At 33.4% G+C, this 21,176-nt stretch overlaps 3 protein-coding genes across 5 annotated transcripts in view; all 3 read left to right on the top strand.

Moving 5' to 3' along the window:
• Positions 1-1,006: 1,006 nt before the first annotated feature.
• LOC107009587 (zinc-finger homeodomain protein 4) lies at positions 1,007-3,231 on the top strand. The gene is made up of 2 exons (XM_015208934.2): positions 1,007-1,851; positions 2,356-3,231. The coding sequence occupies exons 1-2, from the start codon at positions 1,652-1,654 to the stop codon at positions 3,035-3,037; spliced, it is 882 nt and encodes a 293-aa protein (XP_015064420.1). The 5' UTR covers positions 1,007-1,651; the 3' UTR covers positions 3,038-3,231.
• A 2,504-nt stretch (positions 3,232-5,735) lies between these two features.
• On the top strand, positions 5,736-15,340 carry LOC107002618 (CLP protease regulatory subunit CLPX2, mitochondrial). Its single transcript, XM_015200709.2, has 15 exons — positions 5,736-6,593; positions 6,664-6,725; positions 7,164-7,264; positions 7,558-7,637; positions 9,804-9,854; positions 10,976-11,050; positions 11,128-11,205; positions 11,380-11,436; positions 11,862-11,932; positions 12,017-12,116; positions 12,256-12,360; positions 13,733-13,795; positions 14,008-14,130; positions 14,668-14,826; positions 15,031-15,340. The coding sequence occupies exons 1-15, from the start codon at positions 5,880-5,882 to the stop codon at positions 15,100-15,102; spliced, it is 1,911 nt and encodes a 636-aa protein (XP_015056195.1). The 5' UTR covers positions 5,736-5,879; the 3' UTR covers positions 15,103-15,340.
• A 1,099-nt stretch (positions 15,341-16,439) lies between these two features.
• The window catches only part of LOC107002627, an 11,031-nt gene continuing 6,294 nt past the window's right edge, over positions 16,440-21,176 (top strand). Inside the window, exon 1 of one of the 3 annotated variants that reach the window (XM_027917919.1) lies at positions 16,440-20,026. The gene's annotated coding sequence lies outside the window, so the exon portion shown is untranslated. The remainder of the gene's footprint in view (positions 20,027-21,176) is intronic. The other 2 variants (XM_027917917.1, XM_027917914.1) reach the window with 2 other exon arrangements.

Here is a 21,176-nt window from a genome sequence, read left to right on the forward strand (position 1 = left end):
CAAAAAAATGAAAATAATATTAATATATTATTAAAGAATGACAAAAGTACCACATCGGTGATTAATGAGATGAGTCAACTCCTTATAAGACTCGAGCAATTCTCTTCCCCTTGATCTAACTTTTGTGGTGTGAGTTAGGCCTAAAACCTAATTTCACATATATAACTTAATGTGTAGCTATAAGTTAATCGTATGAAATCTTGAAATTTGACTATCCAAATTCAAAACGTATCAAATAAGTCATTTTAACTTGACATGAAATCTTGAAATTTGACTATCCAAATTCAAAACGTATCAAATAGATATAAACGAAGAAAAGTATTTGTGAATTTGTGATGAGTAAGTTACTTTGGCTTTTTTGAAAATTCACCTAAGGTAAAAGTCATACTCCATATGGAACCATCACCGTCTTGCTTGCCTTAATCTAGCAGTTTAGATTTATGTGCATTTTTCACCAATATTCACCTTATTCTATTTTTCAAATATTTTTTTTTAAATTTTCGAAAAAAAAAAGATTGCTTGTAGGAGAGTTTATATATTTTATGTACTAAGAATTAATTTATTTTCCTTTTTGTGTGTTAAGAAAGTCTTTATTGGATTCTCTGTATGTCTCTCTCTTTATCCTCCTCACTCTCTCTGACACACTGCACTCTCTATATGGCGTAATTTTGGTGCCTGATAGTGCAAGCTAAGCAAGCACCCCACTTTTTTTTTCTTAATTTCCAAAAAATATTTTTCTCCACTAAAATAAAAAGAAAAAAAAATATATTTTTTTTAAAAAAGATAACTTAATACTAACCATCTAAAAATTAGTGAAAATGGTACATTATTCTTTGTAATTATAATATAGTTTAATTAATTACTATGTTTATTTATACTAATTTAGAATTAATCTAAATTTTTTTTAACAAAAAGGGATATTAAAATGAAACTCATTAAATAAATAAAAATGTTTTTTTCTTCCTCTCTCCTCCTATCTCTCTCCAACTCTTTTTAGGGTCCTCACTACTTCTATAAGCTCATGTTAAGTGCTTCACTCACTAGCAAAAACCACAACAAAAACACTCTTTCCCCTTTGTCTCTCTTCACTTCATTCCTTTGTTTATTTTTTGTCTATCTCATCTTCTTCTTCATCATCTCTTTCATTTTATATTACCACCAAAATTAATTTCCATAAAAGAAAACAAAAAACAAAATCTTGATCATTTTTTATAGTTTTTGTCTCTTGCTTTTGAAATCTTAAAGAATCTCTTCTTGATCTTTACTAGTCTTTTTTTCAAGAAAACAATTTTGCAAGTGTTTGACCCTTTTCTCCTTCACTTTCAAGAACTCAATTTTTAACAATGATCTTAATAGTGCTTCATTCTACATTCCCATAATGAATATGTTGATGATGCATGAGAGGGTCAATAATGTATTATTTCCTAGTTTAAAAAAAGAGTGGTGAAAATCTTCTAGTTTTTTTTTTTTTTTTGGTTATCCTACTTTTCATTACTAGTTGAAGTCAGCCACTAGTTTCAATTTTAATCATTTTAGTCTACATAGCTCTTACTACACCTATACCTTAGGTTGTACTAATTATAATAAGTTCCTATCTTGTCCCTTTTGGTCTCCACAAAAGTACAAAAAATTTTCTTGAAAGAGGTTAGAAATGGAACTTCCAAGTCAAGATCATGAGGATATGCCAATACCAATTAACAGCACATATGGACATTTGATACATCATGATCCTACACCACCCAACAATGCCAATCACATTATACCACCTTCTATGAATGGTCCTCCAATTGATGCACCACCAGTAGCAACTGCAGCAGATCATCATCATGTACCTTTCAAGAAAATAGTCAGGTACTCTTAAATTCCTATACATTCTTTTTATTATATGGTACCTCTCCTTCTATTCATGTGCGGACCTAATTCTTTTTTAACGAGCCTAAAACTTGTTTATTACTACTACACTTTTTTAGCCTTAGTATGTGACAGACACCTCTTGCCTTCTCAAATATATTTGTTGAATTGTGTCAACAATTTATTCATTTAATGAGTTAAACTCTTTAGAGATAATATTGTTGAATTGTGTGATCACATGGTCCGAAGGGTGGTCAAATTAAACTTTTACTTGATATGAAGTTAAATCTCTCTTACGCTTCGCAATTATTTATTGAATTATGTGAATATCTCAACCGTAACATGTGACCGAAGGGTGTTTAGGATAATTCTTTTTGATAACCTAATAAAACACATTACTAACATTTTTTGGCTTACCTCTAAATTGTATAATCATCTCATTTTAAAAATGATGGCTACATAGAAAATAACATTTTTGTATATTTTCAAATTAATTGTGGACAGGTACAAAGAGTGTCTAAAGAACCATGCAGCATCTATGGGTGGTAATGCAACAGATGGATGTGGAGAATTTATGCCAAGTGGTGAAGAAGGTACAATTGAAGCTTTGATTTGTTCAGCTTGCAATTGTCATAGAAATTTCCATAGAAAAGAAATAGAAGGTGATCAGCAACAATTAGCATCTTCTTGTGATTGTTTTCATCATGTGAACAATAGAGTAGTAGGAGGAGGGTCAACTAAAAAAGTGTATTTAGGACATAACCATCACAAAACAAGTTTAGGTCCTGAACCATTTGGTACAATAATTCCAACAAGGCCACCACATCATCAAATGATAATGTCATATAACATGGGCTCACTTCCAAATTCTGAATCAGAAGAACATGATATTCAAGATCATCATCATCATCATATTGGTGGGATTATGGGTATGGCTAGACCATTACATCATGTCAAAAAGAGATTTAGGACTAAATTTACTCAAGAACAAAAGGATAAAATGCTCAATTTTGCTGAAAAAGTTGGATGGAAAATACAAAAACAAGAAGAAGGGGTTGTGCAACAATTCTGTCAAGAAGTTGGAGTTAAAAGAAGAGTGCTTAAAGTTTGGATGCATAACAATAAGCATAGCCTTGCCAAGAAAAATATTACTACTACTATTCCTAATGAAAATCAACTTCCATGATTTTTATTTTTTTTTTATAAATAATAATAATATGTAGTCTAGTAGTACTAGCCCATGTTGGAAATTTCTTATGCTTGTTTTGGATTTTGTTTAATTAATTAACTAATTAATCTCATTTATCCAGTGCTGACTGGATTTATATTTAATTGTACTCTTTTTTTTAATTTTATTGAGATGACTAATTTATGAGTCAACTATTAATATATATATTTGCATTGCTTCCTAGACATTTATCTTAAAAATTAATGAGTACTATGTATTTGTTTAAAGATAAGTTATGATAAAATCAATTATTTTAATTGATAAAAAATTATTTATAAAAATATGTTTTACCTTGTAAAGGAGAAAAAAAGATTTAAGGACCTAAGGGGTATTCTTTATCATTTTTGTTATTTTATCTCCAAATAACTAATTCACATATTATAATATTTTATTTTGATCAAATATATCTTATCTTATCCTAAAATAAGTAATCAAACAATAAATAAAAAAAAGTATTGATTTTTTATTACGTAACTTTATATATATTTGTCAAACATATCCAATTCTTTTAATTAAGTGCAATAAGTACTAATTTAATATCAAGTAAAAAATCTAATGTATATGAATGCCATTTTTCAAGAGATATATCAATTCAACGTTCTAAAATAAATAATAACGAAACCGAAATTGATCTTTTAAGCTTTATCTGATTTTAATTTTCAGTAACTTATAAAAAAAATTAAAACCTTGAATCATAGATCTCAAATTCTGTCTTCGTTTTTGTCAAAGCAACACATAAAACAAGGCTATGAATTATTCACTTCTCCCAAAACTTATGGTGAAATAAATTTGAACTCTCTAAGCTACAAATTGTTCTGTTTTTAGACTTTTCCATGATCACACCTTGTAAAGGGCTTTAAAGTCTCAGATAGACAAACATAAACATGATAAATATAATTTACAAATATGGACCATGAACATAAGAAATATATTTTACACAAACTGAAATCAAATATGTGATTTCCAGCTATATTTATAAGAGACTTGTATGTGACCACATATCATATTGCATTCTTTGCATTACCTTATTAATTTTTTGTGGTCCATTACTTTAGAAATTCCCAAATTGGTTTTAACTTTAATTTTCAAACACTCTTCATGTTTAGACCAATCAACTATTTCCATGCCTTTTGATGAAAGAAAATAATAATAATAAAAAAAGTTTGTTCCTCAAGTGTAGTAGTAGAGAAAGAATAAAGGAGTACTGGCAGGTGGAGGGGTTACACCATCTCAAATAGTAAAGTAGACAAAGAGGAATTACAAATTCAAATGTTTTTTAAGACAGCGTTATGAGATTCTAAAAATTTATCTACAAATATTTGTTTGATTATAAAAGTTTTATTGTATTATAAAAATCTATGAGAAATTTCACTTACTCTCACAAAAACTTCAAATAAAACTTATATATATCAAAACATAACTTCGAGTTCTAAAAAAATTCAAATTTTCAAAATTAGCTCTTCTACCGCTCTAACTCCAAATACCTTTTATCTTTATTATAGAAGAAAACTTAGCTATTCTATAACTCAACTCCATATAATAATACATAATTTAAACAAATGGATTCCATTGGACTAACTTAAATAGTTACAAAGATATGTAACATATGTGTACACCCACACTTTACTAACCCTATTTATTGAATTATATTGAGAATTAACTCCGTCTATTTTTAATTTTCATATTTTTTTATGAGTCAAACGGTAAGTACTTTGACTAATATGTTAGGATGTATTTTTTTTTCATTATATTGATATGCAAAAAATTGCAATTTATAATACTTTTCGTATTGTTATGTAATATGCTGTAATTAAGCATTTAATTTTATAAATTACAAAACAATTTAATTATTAAAACCAATAATAAGTTTTATGCAAAATCTTCTCAGAATATTTTACACTTGGATCGTCTAATTTTTCAAACATGGCCGAAGTATAACGCTATATATATTCTCGTATATAATAGTATGTATAACATTGTGTACCAAGTTTTGTAAATTAAATGGTCCAAAGTCCAATCCATTGGACTATAAATTTTCCAAAAAAATTCTACTATTTATTGGTATAATAAAGTTAAATAAGAGTTTAGATATAACGAACATAATATGCATAATAAAGCTGTATAATTATAGTTTTGATTATTTGTTGTATCTTTAATTCTATTTGTCATGGAGGTTTGTATATTTCTGTCCGCTTGTAATATTTTGTTTGCGAATATATAAATAAGATAAGTATATACAAATTATTTATTTATACATTTAGGATTTTTTCAGAAGTATATTTCGCTCGCTAATATATAAAAATGGTAATATATTATAAATTTTCATAAATCATCTACAAATAGCTAGAGAAAATATATAATTTATACAATCAGGAATAGAATTATACAAATTCTGAATTTATAAAAATCATGCGAATAGAAAAAATTGGGATAGATATAGCGACAAACTATAATTTTCTTAAATTATAGCTATAATATCTAATATAGGGTAAATATTTGTTATTCGGTGTAATTTTCCAATATGTTAGAAATATCCTCTTCTTTCATAAGCTCCACTGTACAAAGCAAATTTAGGGAATTGGGCTTATAAAGCCCATTTAAGTTCTATTTTAACACTAATTGTTCGAAAAACACAACAAAAAGGCCTATTGGGCCAACACTCGAGACTCGGGGCGGGTAACGGATGACCCATTTTGTTCCACAACTCCGCCACATCAATTCACTGGCCGTCGTGAAACCTCCATTGAAATGCTCGTGAGTGAGCTCAGAAGAACCATAGAAGAAGAAGAAGGCTTAACAAATGTCTGCCATATTCAGATACAAATCAAAGCTCCATTCTTTCACCTTCAGAACATCTCTTTTTTCTATATCGTCTTCCAAATTTCATTCCTCTACTTCTTCCTCTTCTCTCAAACCTAGAAGAAAACCCTCGCTCTTCTTCAACCCACTTGAAGGTTCTAGAGTAGGGCTAGTGTTTAGATTCGAGGGTTCTAGACTAGGGTTAGGGTTTAGGCATAAATGGGAGGGAAGTTCCGACAACTACGATCACGTAAAATCAGAGGTGAACTGCCCACGCTGTTCGAAGATGATGACAGTGTTATTCTCTAACAGGCCGTTGTCGATCACCGCCGGGGAGACTGGTATTTACCAGGCGGTGAATTTATGTCCTCATTGCCGGACAGCGTTTTACTTTAGACCGTTTAAGTTGGAGCCTTTGCAAGGGACTTTCATTGAGATTGGGAGGGTTAAGGGAGGTGAAAAGGAGAGTGACGATGAAATGGCTGGGAGTTCTGGGAAGAATGATGGCAAGATTTGGGAAAAGTTGAGGTCTTATAGTGGGACCAATGGTAGTGATGATGGTGGACAGGGTAGTTGTGAAACTGAAATGAAGGATTCGGAGGCGAGAAAGGAAGAAGGGTGGGGAGGTACTAATTTGGGGATTGAGTTGCTTACACCAAAGGAGATATGTAAAGGCCTTGATCAGTTTGTTGTTGGGCAAGAGAGAGCCAAGAAGGTTAGCAAGTCTATTTCTGCCGGGATATTCAACTTTGGTTCTTACTGACATGATATGCTACATTTTGCAGGTGCTTTCTGTTGCAGTTTACAACCATTATAAAAGAATATACCACTCCTCTTTGAATAAAAAGTGAGTAAATATACGCTGTTAAATGACATATCATCTGGATAACATGTGTACTAGTGAAGATGTCGCCCCTCAGTGGAAAGTTTGATCCTTTGATAGGCCATCCCATCTAGAACTTGTTTATTCTACTTATTTAGTGCTTGTCTCAAACAATGTCAGGAGATATTTTGATTTCTCCTTAGGATGTGCTTCCTCCACTTACTGGCAGATCTGATTTTGTGCTGTGATCCTCCTTTTCAATGTCCAGCACTAGCTTTCACTTGTGAATATGTTTTGCTTTACTTATTACAGAAACTGTAAGCATAAGAAGAAAAATTGAAAGCAAACAGAAGTAGTGTGTTTTGGTAGAACATGCATTGTAGATTTAGTTGTTTTGGTCACTGATAGTACCAGAGGCTACTAGGATCCATCAATAACTGATAGTACTGATGTTGATGTCAGGTCAGATTCTCGTAAAGTTAGAGATGAGCTGGAAAATATTGATAATGATTCGGTCGAATTAGAGAAGAGTAATGTTTTGCTGATGGGCCCCACTGGCTCAGGTATGATATCTGATTTCTAGTTTGAGGAATGAGGAATTAGCCCCTCGTTCCTAGTTTCTTTTTGGTACACCAATGAAGTTTAATTTTGTATACGAGATTGGCTGACATTATGTAGAGAACCATATTATGTTTTACATTATGTACTTTGAATTTAGTACTAGTTTATGGAAAATTTTCCTATTATTAACAAATTATTGCCTTATTAGAAAGAAACTATCTATAAGAATATTAGTTTCAATAGACTTAATTGGTCATTGTGTTCTAACTTGTGTTTTCTGTGAATGAAAGGACAGGGAAAACATTACTTGCCAAGACACTTGCTCGTCTCATCAATGTCCCTTTTGTAATTGCGGACGCAACAACTTTAACACAGGCAGGTTTGCAATAAATTTCCTCTTCAAGTTGATTCAGTGCTATTTGAGTTTCCCTTTGTTCCTGAAATAGCTCTAAGTAGTATACTTTTTCACTGATGAAGAACTCGACAATAAAAATATAAGATAATTGAACTCTTGCCGTTGGGGGGGGGGGGACATACTTCAAATTTTTTCCTTAGGTCCTTCCCTACTTGATATTTGTAACAGGCAAAAGTTTTTTGCCAAGATTTGAACTTGTGGCGTCGCCTAACCCACACATCACACATTGTGCTGTTACCGAAGTCCCTGAGGCTAATTGTTGAAATTATCTAATGATCGAGTTTTACGTGTCTGGACTAATCTGACATAACACATAAGAAGATTACACAAGGCAACCCACACATCATACTTCAAATTTTTTCCTTAGGTCCTTCCCTACTTGATATCTGGTAACAAGCAAAAGTTTTTGCCAAGATTCGAACTTGTGGCGTCGCCTAACACACACATCACACATTGTGCTGTTACCGAAGTCCCTGAGGCTAACTTGTTGAAATTATCTAATGATTGAGTTTTACGTGTCTGGACTAAATCTGACATAAACACATAAGAAGATTACACAAGAAGGAATATGGCTCTCTTTCTCTATAATTCATTTGTTTATGGGAACAATGACAGGCTTCCTATTTTTTGTATTCTAAAAAATTAAGCAGGTGGATCTTCAACTGCTGGTGATCAAATATCAAAATTTCTGTTCTTTTCTATCACAGATTATCTCCTAAATTTGAACTGAGGGAATATACTTTGTTTTATAAGTCAAAGAGGGTTTTATTAACTGTAGCACCGAGTGTGTGCTTGGAGTATGCAGTACAAAGCAAAAACTTAACTAACTTATTGCACATGGAATGAACTGAAAAACTTCTGCATCTCCCGTTCAACTACTTTTCTGCTCCAAAAATCTAATAAAGATACATCTGAATTTTCGTCTAAAATGTTCTCTTGTTTTCTTCAAAATATTGCTGATTCTTTCTCTCCATATGATCGACCATATGGTTTCTAGTATGGTGTACCAGAGGGGCTTTTTAGCTTTGTGGAGGCCTCTTCTGTTCCAATATAACAGTAGTTCTTTTGGGAATTCAGGGATGCACCATTTCACTTCTAGTGTATTCAGATAATCGACCATTGCTAAGATGTGACTTTACAATGAATAAAGGTGTTCACATCATCCTATCTTTCCTCACATAGAACATATCTATTGCAAATTATCATTCCTTTCCTCTGTAGAATGTGTTTGAGAATAGGGAATAGTTGTGTTCACAATTTTTATAACCCTAAGAAACCAGGACAATGATCATACATTTTATTTTTTGTTTTGATAAAGCACACTTTCTATTATTGGACAATGATCATACATATTATTTTTGTTTTGACAAAGCACACTTTCTATTATTTCTCATTACCTCTTATTCATTGCATCAGAAAAGCAATGAGTTGTAATGGAGGATGAGGAAATTTAAGCAAATAGCAATAATCCTCTAAGAAATGTTAGGCACATGTATATGGTTAGCTTGGTACAACCTGAGAATAGCCTCTTTGCCCATATTTCCTTTTGTTGCGCCCTTTCCTGTAAGTAGAGAAGATTGGGTGTTATGCATAGATAAACTTTTTTGTTTTATAAGGTTTTCCATTTTTTGGTGTACTTCTTGTATTCGGGTACATAATTGCCCTTCTTCTAATGAATTTTATTACTTTATTTAAACAATCACGACTTCAATATTGACATGGCCAGAAGGAGAGATGGTTGTTAATTATGGACTAGCTTCTTCAATTAAAGTATTTTTGAGTGCTTAAACTTTGGTCTGATAACTATAAAATGTAGTCTACTATTCAGATTGCTGCGCACTTAGTATTGATCGGAAAATTGTCAAATACTTTTGTCTTTGCATTTTAAAAGATATGAGTCTGGTTGTGGGCAGTCAATTGAATTTTACTTTTGTGTAATCTTTTGCCAAACCGTTGAGCTCTGTTGGACTATGCTTTCTGACTTTGTTGCTTCACATAAGTGTGGACTATCTTTAAGTAAACATGCTTCTCCAAGGTGGTGAAATGGTATTTTAGTTTATTTTACCTTTTTATTAGTTCTATTAGTGTCTGAAATAATGAGGTATTTATCCCTCTTAACGCTGTAGGCTGGTTATGTTGGAGAGGATGTGGAATCCGTATTATACAAATTACTCGAGGTATGCATTATGATTTAATAGCATTTGAAGTTCTTTTTCATTCTATTCATGCCCGATCTGCTTAGTTAGCTCATTTCATTGACGTTACTTCAGAGCAGAATGGTGATATTGAGAGTTTCAGATAAGAAATGGGGTTTTACCTTGTGGGCACCCAAATGTAGCGGCTGCGGGTTTCCCTTGTCATAAAAATAAAATAAAATCTTTGCAATGTTCTTTCGGACTTAAGTATTTCTGATATACCATTGGTCTTGGTGCAAAAATCTTGATGGCTTCGGTGTTACTGCTCCTGATTCTTTTGGTGTAAAAATCTTGCTTCCATTTGATGACCTTTCAGAAAGTATAAGGCTGTAAGCCTAGTAGAGTAAATATGATTTTTAATTGGAGTATGGGAGCAGCTGAGTAATTCTACGGCTAATAAACGGAATCATTGTGCATGTGAAGTACTGCTACTGCAAATATAAGGTCATCATGTAGTAGGGGAAACATTTAAAACTGGCTCCTAGAATTGCAATTACCTTATCAGATTTTAGATTTGAAGAATTGCAAAGAGGTGATTGATAAATTTGACTAGTTTAACAAGGAATTAGCTGGATAGTTGGTCCACTGGTTTTGAAATGATTGATTAGCCTGTGTAACGATGTCACACTAAAAATTAAATTTTCTGAATATGCTACAGAGCTTGACTTTTTCTAGCATGTTTAATTTGTTCAGTTGTGGCACAGTTTTTGGAGTATTCGAGTGAAAAGAATGTATACTGATATGGATAAAAGAGGTTAATGATTTCCAAAGTAGTCACAATGATTTCACATTTGTGCAAAAATCGTTTTTCATTTTCATTTTTATCTGTTTAGATGTAAGAGTTATCATTATCACATTGTTGTGGAACTGGAGAAAAACTGATTGAAAAGGTTGACCCCTTGATGTTCAGCTGATTATTGCATTGGAATAGTTTCTTTTTGATGAAGGTTGCATTAATAGTTTCTGTGTGGAAGCAAGTTGACTTCCTATCTCCTTGTCAAGTAGACTATACATGGTTTCTCTTTTGTGATCTGCTTCACTTTTGCACTATCAGCAGCATAGTTATTCAATTATAAATTCTTGGTGTACATGATTGTTTGCAGGCTGCTGACTTCAATATCGAAGCAGCTCAGCAAGGGATTGTCTACATTGACGAAGTTGATAAAATAACCAAAAAGGTACAAAAACCATCATCTACTTTATGAATTTGGATTATTGATTTTAAAGTAATCGTTCTCATCAGTCATTTGTATAGGCTGAGAGCCTGAACATTGGCAGAGATGTATCTGGGGAGGGCGTTCAACAGGCGCTGCTTAAGATGCTTGAAGGAACAGTGAGTGTTTATTGCAAATCATTTCATCTGTTTGTTCCAATAGCCTATTACTCTTGTAAACATGTTTATAAATTCATGTCTGTAGTTCTGTGAATTCAAATGTGTTCTCTTTTGAATCATTTTTCGGGAGATAAATAATCTCACTTGTTAAGTTTATCTTTATTTCTTCCTCAGATCGTAAGTGTACCTGACAATAGAGCACGGAGGCATCCACGTGGCGATACTATTCAGGTACACTGAATCTATTAAGGCCTCTTTTATCTACTTTTTCTCTTTGAAAATTGCAGGCTAACAGTTTTGTGGGACAAGCACTTGCATCTTGCTATTTGGATGATAATATAGTTTTGTGCTTTTAGAACCAATTTGATTAAGTAAGGGGTGGAAATCAAATCTCTGCTGGGAAAGATTGTTTGGCCAAGGAAAATGACATGTCAGTCACTGACCTATTCAACAAAACATAAACAGGAAGTCTTCAGCTAAACTACACATATGTTGGGAGGGGGAAGTCGAGTCAAATACTGGTTTATATACCTTGCAGCAATCATCTACGAAGGATGTAAAGTTGTAACGAGCTGGACATTACTTGTTCACTAGCTCATCACTGTTCTTTCTAGATGCTGACAGCTCTTTATATTTTTTTATATACTAATTTGCAGATAGATACTAAAGATATCCTTTTTATCTGTGGTGGAGCTTTTGTTGGTTTAGAGAAGACAATTTCAGAAAGGTAATCTGTCAAACTCAATTAATTTCATGAAACACATTTATGTGAAGTGATATATTATAGTTCAATTTATCATTCCTTTCACAGACGACAAGATTCTTCAATCGGATTTGGAGCACCTGTTCGAACTAACATGAGAGTTGGTGGTCTAACTGATGCTGTAGTCACATCATCACTTTTGGAATCTGTGAGGAGAACCCTGTGACTTGAGCGTAGTTTTCTTTTCTGGATTACTATTTTGTAGATCTAATGACTCTTTGTTCTCGTGAAATTCTAGAAACCAAATGCACTGGAAGCATTTATTTGACATTGCTTTCTGTATCTAGGTAGAAAGTGATGATCTCACTTCATATGGACTCATACCTGAATTTGTGGGACGGTTTCCAGTTTTAGTGAGTTTATCTTCCCTTGATGTGGATCAGCTTGTTCAGGTTTGTCTACTCTTTTCGCCCTTTGGCGATGTAGTTTCTAGTTTCACGTTTTCCTGATATAATTGGCTTTTGGGAACTCCAACTGTGCTAAGGAGGTCGATGACCAACTTAAAAATAGTCAAATGATGATGAATCCTCATAGTATTCGTTGATGAAGTCTTATTGAAATGGGCCCAACCAGAGTGAATTACACCCTGATTTTTAAATGTGGTTTTGATCGATTCATTGGGTGGGGAACTTTGGGAATTATTCCTTTTGCTTTTAGGTGCTATCATGAACTCTTAAATAGTAAATTCGATATGTTCTGTTGTAGGGACCCTCTTCCAATATTTGCCTTCACTCTCTTTCTTTGATCCTTGTTTCCTTGTAGACATCAGTAAAATCATCTTGTGCCTCTAGATTGGAGCTTAAGATGCTGCTGCCACGTGCCAACAATCACATTATCAAATTCATCAAATAAGCCTTCATGCTTTAGGATTCTTTGCATTTATAGTCTAGATCTGAAGTACTCTTGATTCTTGAGTGTGTAGCCTATAATTCAAATATCTGATTTTAAGTACCTTGGCTTAGTTAAATGCTTTAATCTTACAGTAGTATGTTGTTAGCACCCTTTTAGTCTACCAATGGTCTACACATGGAGTATTTAAGGAAATTCGAAAGTAGAATTCTTCAGCTTATAAGTTATTTATTTCTGTCCAGCTGTTTTTGTAGTAGATTATTACAACTTTTTAGTTATTTATTTTTCCTATTTATAGGTAGCAGTTGTTGCAGTAAGGAGGTTATTCCTCCACTTTCTCATTCAGTTGTATTAGGCAGTTGTAGTAGGCAGTAGACAATTATTTCCTTGTTTTTCAGTGTTGTATTTAATGTATTTGATTTCAGTGAAATGTTAAGCAGAAAATCAGTCAAGTTTTTGAGTACTTCAAACTCAAGAGATCGTAGGTTCTCTCTTAACGAACCAGCACCATAGGTAGAAAAAAGAAAACTTTAGATTTTATCTTGCAGCGTCTCATAACTAGATCCATAACAGGGGACCATAACATATGTTAATAGTTAATACTTGATACATGGATAGAGAAGTCAACAACAACATCATATCTAGTGGGATAGAGAAGTTAACCAACTGAAGAAAATGTGAAGTGTGTGGCTGTGTGTGTTTGTGTGAAGTCTTTTTGAGGTTCAATTTGCATGCATTGGGAAATATCTGTTTATAATTTTCAGACTTCCAGGAAAAGAAGAAAAAAAGTTATAGGCTGCTTGAAGATGAAAGAAAATATTTGAAGTTGATGTTCTCTTTTGCATTTCACCTTTCGTATTGTTTCTTACTTCATTCTTTTCCTCTTGGCGGTGGATCCTTATTTTTTCTCTGCAGGTTCTCACCGAACCCAAAAATGCTCTTTGCAAGCAATACAAGCAAATGTTCAACTTGAATAATGTAAGCTTTTAGCTCAGTGCTGTTTAGCTTTAATGTTGGATACTTCATTCCTCTTAAAAAGGAAGTTTCTCTCTTTTTTTCCAACACTCTCGCTAGAAAAATGGTAAAGAGAAGAACAAGAATCCATTCTTGAAAAAACATAGTACTTCGTTATGATGCACTGGATCAAAATCAGTCAATTTACCTCAAAATTGTTTGTTTTGACGGTACAGGTCAAATTACAGTTTACCGGGAATGCACTTCGACTTGTTGCTGAGAAAGCCATTGCCAAAAACACTGGTGCACGTGGCTTAAGATCTATACTAGAAAGTATACTGACTGAAGCCATGTTTGAGGTATTGCATGACACTGCAACTTTTTTATTTGGCGTTAATCCTGGAAGAGCTTGGTAAAATATCTCACCATTTTACTCTTATCACATTGAGGCTACAAGGGAGGAGATCTATCAGCTTTTATTTGGAAGTTTGAAATACCTGCTTTGTGTATTACTTCCAAAATTTTCGTGAGCACTCATAAGTGGTTGGCCTATCTTACGAAGAACTTTGCTCCAAATTTTCAAAATGAACCTAAACATGATCTTTACCTGTCAATTGGAATGTGCCTAAATATTGGTTTCGAAAGCTCCAGAAGTTCTATTAAAGTGCTTTTCCTCTCAAACCTTTATGACTAAATGTATTTTTAATTATCTAGAAAATACCTGAGGAATTGTTTTTTTCTTGCCAAATGCGTCACATTCCCAAATGGTGCCTCAGTGAAATATCTTTACATAGCTGTCATGATCCTTGTGCTTTTTCGGTCACATGGCACTCAGAGGATCCTTTGTGCATGCCACAGCTGTTCTTCTAAACCATATCCTGGGATATTGTGCACAGGTTCCTGGAAGCAAGCCAGGCGAGGAGTCTGTAGAGGTTGTCTTGGTTGATGAAGAGGCTGTCGGAACAGCTGATACAATTGGATGTGGAGCAAAAATTCTTTGTGGTAGCAGTGGGCTGGAGAATATCTGCCCTACTACTGGATCTTCAATGACAATGGTATGTCTTCTTTCATAGATAAGCAATTTTAAGACAACTTGCCATCAACCCGTCATTATTATGATCGCCAGTTGTATCTGTATGAACTTACTGAATCTTGGTCAATAAGTGGGAAAATGTGTGAATCAAAGAACCGTTTGCTTTAGATTTCTCTGGAAGGATTGCTAAGTGTAAATTTCTTGAGTGATTTCGCTATTTTTTCAGGAAAAGAAAGAAGCAACCAAAGAAGACTTGGACTCAGAGTCTGAGGCTCCGGCAAGAGCCTTGAGTTTGTGATCTCAGTGGTCTGTTACTTCTCAATTTTCTTTTTGTGTGAATTCTTGTATATAAAGTATTGTCAGACATGCAAAGCTTGTTGGGGTTCCTTGTTCTTAAAAGAAGGCTTTTTGTAAACCTGGATTTTTGAACTCCGGTTGAGTTTTTATATAAGTTCGACAGGCTCTTCCCCCGGATACCCGATCCAATCCATTTTGACTTCCAGGACGATGCTAAAAATTATGCAGTTCCGTTTTCATTCCTATTTGAGGTTTTATTTGATGCAACACGATTGGTTTGTTTGAATTGGAAACAGTGTTAAGGGGGGATTCTATGTTGTAATTGTCTGGTGAGTTTTTCTTTGATATGCTCGCCCTCTTATTCCTTTTCTCTGCAGCAAGAGGAGATATATGTATGGATTTTGCATAAGTTGGACACTGCGTTCTCCAATCATAATAGAACATCAACTCTCTCAACTCCATGTACCCTTAATTCCAAGGAATGAGTGCATGAGCTTAGTTCAAGCAGCTTCATTTGTACAGTAGCTATTTTCAAGAAATTAACCACTTAAGCATCAGAGAGGACCTTGGTTGGTTCATCTCGATCCATTAGTGATGTTTCTTCTTTATCTTGTCTAGCGAAGTTTTTTCTGAGTTTTGAAGTTAAATAAGGATGGTTGAGCTGGTGCAGCAATAGCTATTTTTGTTCATCTGACTGCGCGATATTTATGTTCTCTAGCCTGACGACTTAAAAAGCTGAAATCCTTGACATATTGCTAATGTCCAACATTAAAAAGCTGAATCCTTGATATAATTTTTTACCATTTCAGTTTGCCTGGACTTTTTCAGACAATGAATTAATCCTTCAACCTTTTTTTTGGAGTCATTTTCATGAATTATTCTTCAGAGACCCAAGACTAACATACATAATTACGAGTTTCACCTTTACTTAATGAATTCGGCGATCATGTCTACAGGATTCATCGTCTCTGTTACTTCATTAGTTATTCTAATGAATGCCTTTTATTTTGCCCAACATTTCTCTTAATTTAGCACTACTTGTCTTTCTTTCTTTCTTTTTTTTCGAGTTTCAAACCCGTTTTGCTTTCATTCCAGTGACAGATTTTTGTTTATCTAATTATGCAGAACAACTGACAAATAAAAGAGCAAACACGAATTTATATAATTTTCCTCCCAACCTTGGGTTATTATTTTTTTCAAAAAAATGATAATTCAAATAATGGTTAATTACATATATATTTTTTCATAAAAAATCTGAATTAATAATCTAAAAGCGCGTTCCATTGAACCCGCGGAAATAATTGTTTTGTAGAATTTTGAAATGTATATATATGTGGTCCTTCTCGCTAAACTGAAAGAAACACATAAGCCTTCTCTCTCTCTCTCTTTTTTCCAATGGATTTTTCTTATGAAGCTTAGGCTCTTAGGTTTTTATGTGTTTTGTCTTAGGCTTAATTGTGTCTTAAGCTTCTTTAGGATTTTATGTTGGAGAATTTGACTTCTTGATGGATTTCAGCAATGTAATTGATATTGTTTTACCTCATTGGTTTGTTATGTTAAAAAATTTACAATGTCTTTGTGTTTTTTTTTACCAAGATTCTACAATGTCTTCCTGTTTTTCACCAAGATTCTACAATGTCTTTGTGATTTTTTAATCAAGATTCTACAATGTCTTTTCTGTAGTGAAGAATGCATGGTACCTATAGTTGTCTGATGGATGTGTTGGTAACTAATTTTAGGCTTTTCTCTAGGGTTGTAAATGTTTGTGAATCTGCAATGGTGAAGTGCTTGATTAGATCAAATAGATTTCTGGGTTCTACATGTAAGCTTTCTCTTCTTCTTTTTTCTTGATGGATTTTTGTACTGCTATTTCAAAATTCTCTTATGCCTACTGTATTTTAATTGTGTCATAGGTTCTTTAGGGCTTTATGTTGGAGAATCTGACTTCTTGATGTTTCTTGATTGGAATTCATCAGTAATTGATATTGTTTTGGTTTTGGTCTGTTATGTTCTGAATTTACAATGTTTATGTGAATTTTTAACAAGATTGTACTATATCTTTTCTTTAGTGAAGAATGTATGGTACCTACAGTTGTCTGATGGATGTTTTAACTACTTTTAAGCTTTTCTCTAGGGTTGTAACTGATTGTGGAATCTTTAATGGTGAAGTACTTGGATCAAAGAGATTACTGGGTTCTTTGTTGCTTTTTTTCCCCTTTAAAATTTACCAAGAGTTGAATGCCTGCTTCTACAAGATTGGATGGTATTATTTATTTTTAATCATCAGTGTGTGTTGTCTTTGTCTTAAAGTAAGCTTCCTCTCTTCTTCTTCTTCTTTTTTTGATGGATTTTCTTACTGCTATTTCAAGATTTTCTTATGATGTCTTCTGTATATTGTCTTAGGTTCTTTAGGGATTTATTATGTTAAAGAATTTGACTTCTTGATGTTTCTTGATTGGCATTCAACAATGTAATTGATATTGTTTTGCTTTAGTAGTTTATTATGTTCAAGAATTTACAATGTCTATGCGAATTTTCCAGTTTGATGGTTTTTTTCTTCTTTGGCAATGCCTATGCCTAATTCTAGTGCTAATATGCAAGAGGAGTTTCAAGGGTACTGTTTTCAGTGTTTTAGCATCAGAATGGACCATGTTCATTATGGCCTTTGCAACTGGAGCATGGAAGATGGAACAATTTGCATTCCGATTCTGACATTGTCCAATAGCTTGGTCGACAGCTATCATCTTGCTTCACCTAAATCTGTTGTAATTTCTCATCCTAAGCACCATTTAATTATTAAAATGTTGGTCAAAGCACCAAAAACATATGGTATAGAAAAAACTTTGTATTCATTTTAGCAGATTGCTTTTGGTTCAAGGTGAATGACTAGTAGAAAATCCCTGAGTTTTTTGATAAATAATCCTTGCGAACATTTGTACACAAATACTGCTTAATGTAGCATATATTGCAGATGATCTGTGGTAACTATGTGTATAGTTATACTTATCTTTTATAATTATTGGCAGATCTAGTTTCAAAAAAAGAAAAGTTTCAAAAATTATTGGCAGATCTGATTTTGTGCAGTGATCCTCCTTTTTCATAATGACAGCACTAGTTTAGGCCTAGGCTATTTCACTGGTGAATATGTTTTGCTTTACTTATTACAGAAGTCAGAAACTGTAAGCATAAGAAGAAAAGTTGAAAGCAAACTGAAGTAGTGTGCTTTGGAAGAAGAGAGTAGATTTAATTGTTTTAGACACTGATAGTACCAGAGGCTATTAGTATCCATCAATAACTGATAGTACTGATGTTAATGTCAAGTCAGATTCTGGTAAAGTTAGAGATGAGCTATAAAATATTGATAATAATTGGGTCGAATTAGTGGAGAGCAATGTTATACTGATGGGCCCCACTGACTCAGGTATGATATCTGATTTCTAGTTTGAGGAATTAGCCCCTCATTCCTAATTTCTTTTTGATGCATCAATGATATTTCATTTTGTATTGAAGATTGGGTGCCAGTTTGTAGAGCACCATATTATGTTGTACTTTCTGTACTTTGCATTTAGTACTGGTTTATGGAAATTTTTTCCATTATTAACAAATTACAACCTTATTAAAAGAAATGATATCTACTTCATCTATCCATAAGAATCTTAGTGTCAATAGACTTATTTGGTTGTTGTGTTCTAACTAGTGTTTCTGTGAATGAAAGCATATGAAAACCAGTACTTGCAAAAATGCTTGCTCATCTCATCAATGTTCCTTTTGTACTTTGGACGCAACAACTATAACACAGGAAGGTATGCAATAATGTTTCACTTCAAGTTGATTCAGTGCTATTTCATTTTCCCTCTTTTCCTGATATAGTTCTAAGTTGTGTAGATTTTTCACTTATGAAGAACTCAACAATAACAAATAAAATATGATTGAACTCATGCCCTTAGTCTGCTCCGATTCTTCTACCTTTCAGAAGGGGGGGGGGGGTGTTCTTTAGGACAACATACTTCGAAATTGTTCGTTAGGTCCTTCCCCACTTAATACCAGACTCTTGTTTGCATCGACATTTGAACTTTTGGTGTCGCCAAACCCACACATCACACATTGTACTCTTACCACTAGACTGAAGTCCCCGGGGGCTAACTCGTTGAAGTAACGAAATGATTGAGTTTTACATGACAGGACTAATCTGACATAACACATAAGAAGAATACATGATGAGTAATATTGCTTTCTCTCTATATTGAATCATTCGTTTATGGGGAAAAAAAGAGACTTCCTATTTTTTGTTTCTAAAATATCAAGCAGGTAGGTGTTCAACTGCTGTACCAAAATTTATCTGCTTGTTCTCTCACAAATTATCTCGTTAATTACTTTGAACTGGGGCAATACTTTGTTTACAAGTCAAAGAGGGTTTTATTAACTGTAGCTTCAAGTGTGTGCTTGGAGTATCCAGTATAAAGCAAAAACTTAACTCACTTATTTTATTTTTTAGAGGAAGTAAGATGTTGTCATTGATATTTGGTGACTGGAAGGTGACAAATTACAAAAGCAAAAGCCAGTAGGCTTATGAAGCAAAAGAAACCCTGTTAGCCCCTATTACTAAAGATCTATTCTAGTACCATGGAGTGAACTGAAAAACTTCTGCATCTCCCGTACAACTACGTTTTTGCTCCAAAAAGTTAATCAAGATACATCTGTTTTTTCGTCTGAAATGTTCTCTTGTTTTCTCAAAATATCGCAGATTCTTTCTATCCACCATATGGTTTTTGGTATGGAGTTTAGAGGGGCATTGCAGCTTTGTGAATGCCTCTCTGTTCCAATATAACAGTAGCTCTTTTTTGGGATTCAGAGTGCACCAATTCACTTCTAGTATATTCAGAAAGATCGACCATTGCTAAGATGTAACATTACAATGGACAAAGGTTTTCACATTATCCTATCTATCCTCACATATAGAACATATCTGTTGCAAACTATCATTCCTTTCTTCTGTAGACTGTGTTTGAGAATAGGTGATACTTTGAGTTGACAATTTTCACGACCCTGAGAAACCCGCACAATGGGCATACATTTGTTTTTGTTTTGATAAAGCATGCTTTGTGTTATTCTTGTTCACTGCGTCGGAAAAGCAATTAGTTGTAATGGAGGATGAGGAAATTAAAGCAAATGACAATAATCGTCTAAAGAAATGTTCGGCACATGTATGTGTTAGCTTGGTACACCTGAAAAAATAGCCTCTTTCGTTGCACCCATCAGGTTCCTATATGTATTGAAGATAGGGCGTCGTTCATTGAAAACCATTTCTTTTTGCTAGGTTTTCCATTTTTTGATATACTACTTGTATTCTGGCATATATTTGACCTCCTTCTAATGAATTTTATCAATATATTAAAAAATCATGACGTCAATGATGACATGGCCCTAAGACCTAGTCATTTCAGCCCACATATGTCTCAAAGAGGTAGAAAAGGAGAGATTGCTGATAATTTTGGACTCGCTTCTTTGATAGAAATATTTCAAAGTGTTTAAAGTATGGTCTGATAACTATAAAATGTAGTCTACTTGTCGAATTGCCGCTCACACATCTAATTTAGTATTGATCAGAAAATTGTTAAATACATTTGTCCTTGTATTTTAAAAGACGTGTCTGGTTGTGTGGCAGTCAATCAAATTTTACTTTTGTTTAATCTTGCCAAACCGTTGAGCTATGTTGTCCTATGCTTTCTATCTTTAGTTGTTTCATGTAAATGTGGACGATCTTTGAGTAAAGCTGTTTCTCCAAGGAGGTCAAATAAAATTTTAGTTTATTTTACCTTTTTATTTGTTCTATTAGAATCATTAAAGTATTGAAAATTTATCCCTCTGTATCACCGTAGTCTGGTTATGTTGGCGAAGATGTGGTATGCATGACACTTTCATATCATTTGAAGTTTTTTTCATTTTATTCATGCAGCATCTGCTTAGTTAGGTTATTTCATTTAACGGTACTTCAAAGAAGAGTTGTGATATTGGTAGTTTAAGATAAGAAATGGTTCTTACTAGAAAATAAAAAAAAAAGGGGGGGGGGGGCCT

The sequence above is a fragment of the Solanum pennellii genome, chromosome 1 (genome assembly GCF_001406875.1).
Source record: "Solanum pennellii chromosome 1, SPENNV200".
NCBI lineage: Eukaryota > Viridiplantae > Streptophyta > Magnoliopsida > Solanales > Solanaceae > Solanum > Solanum pennellii.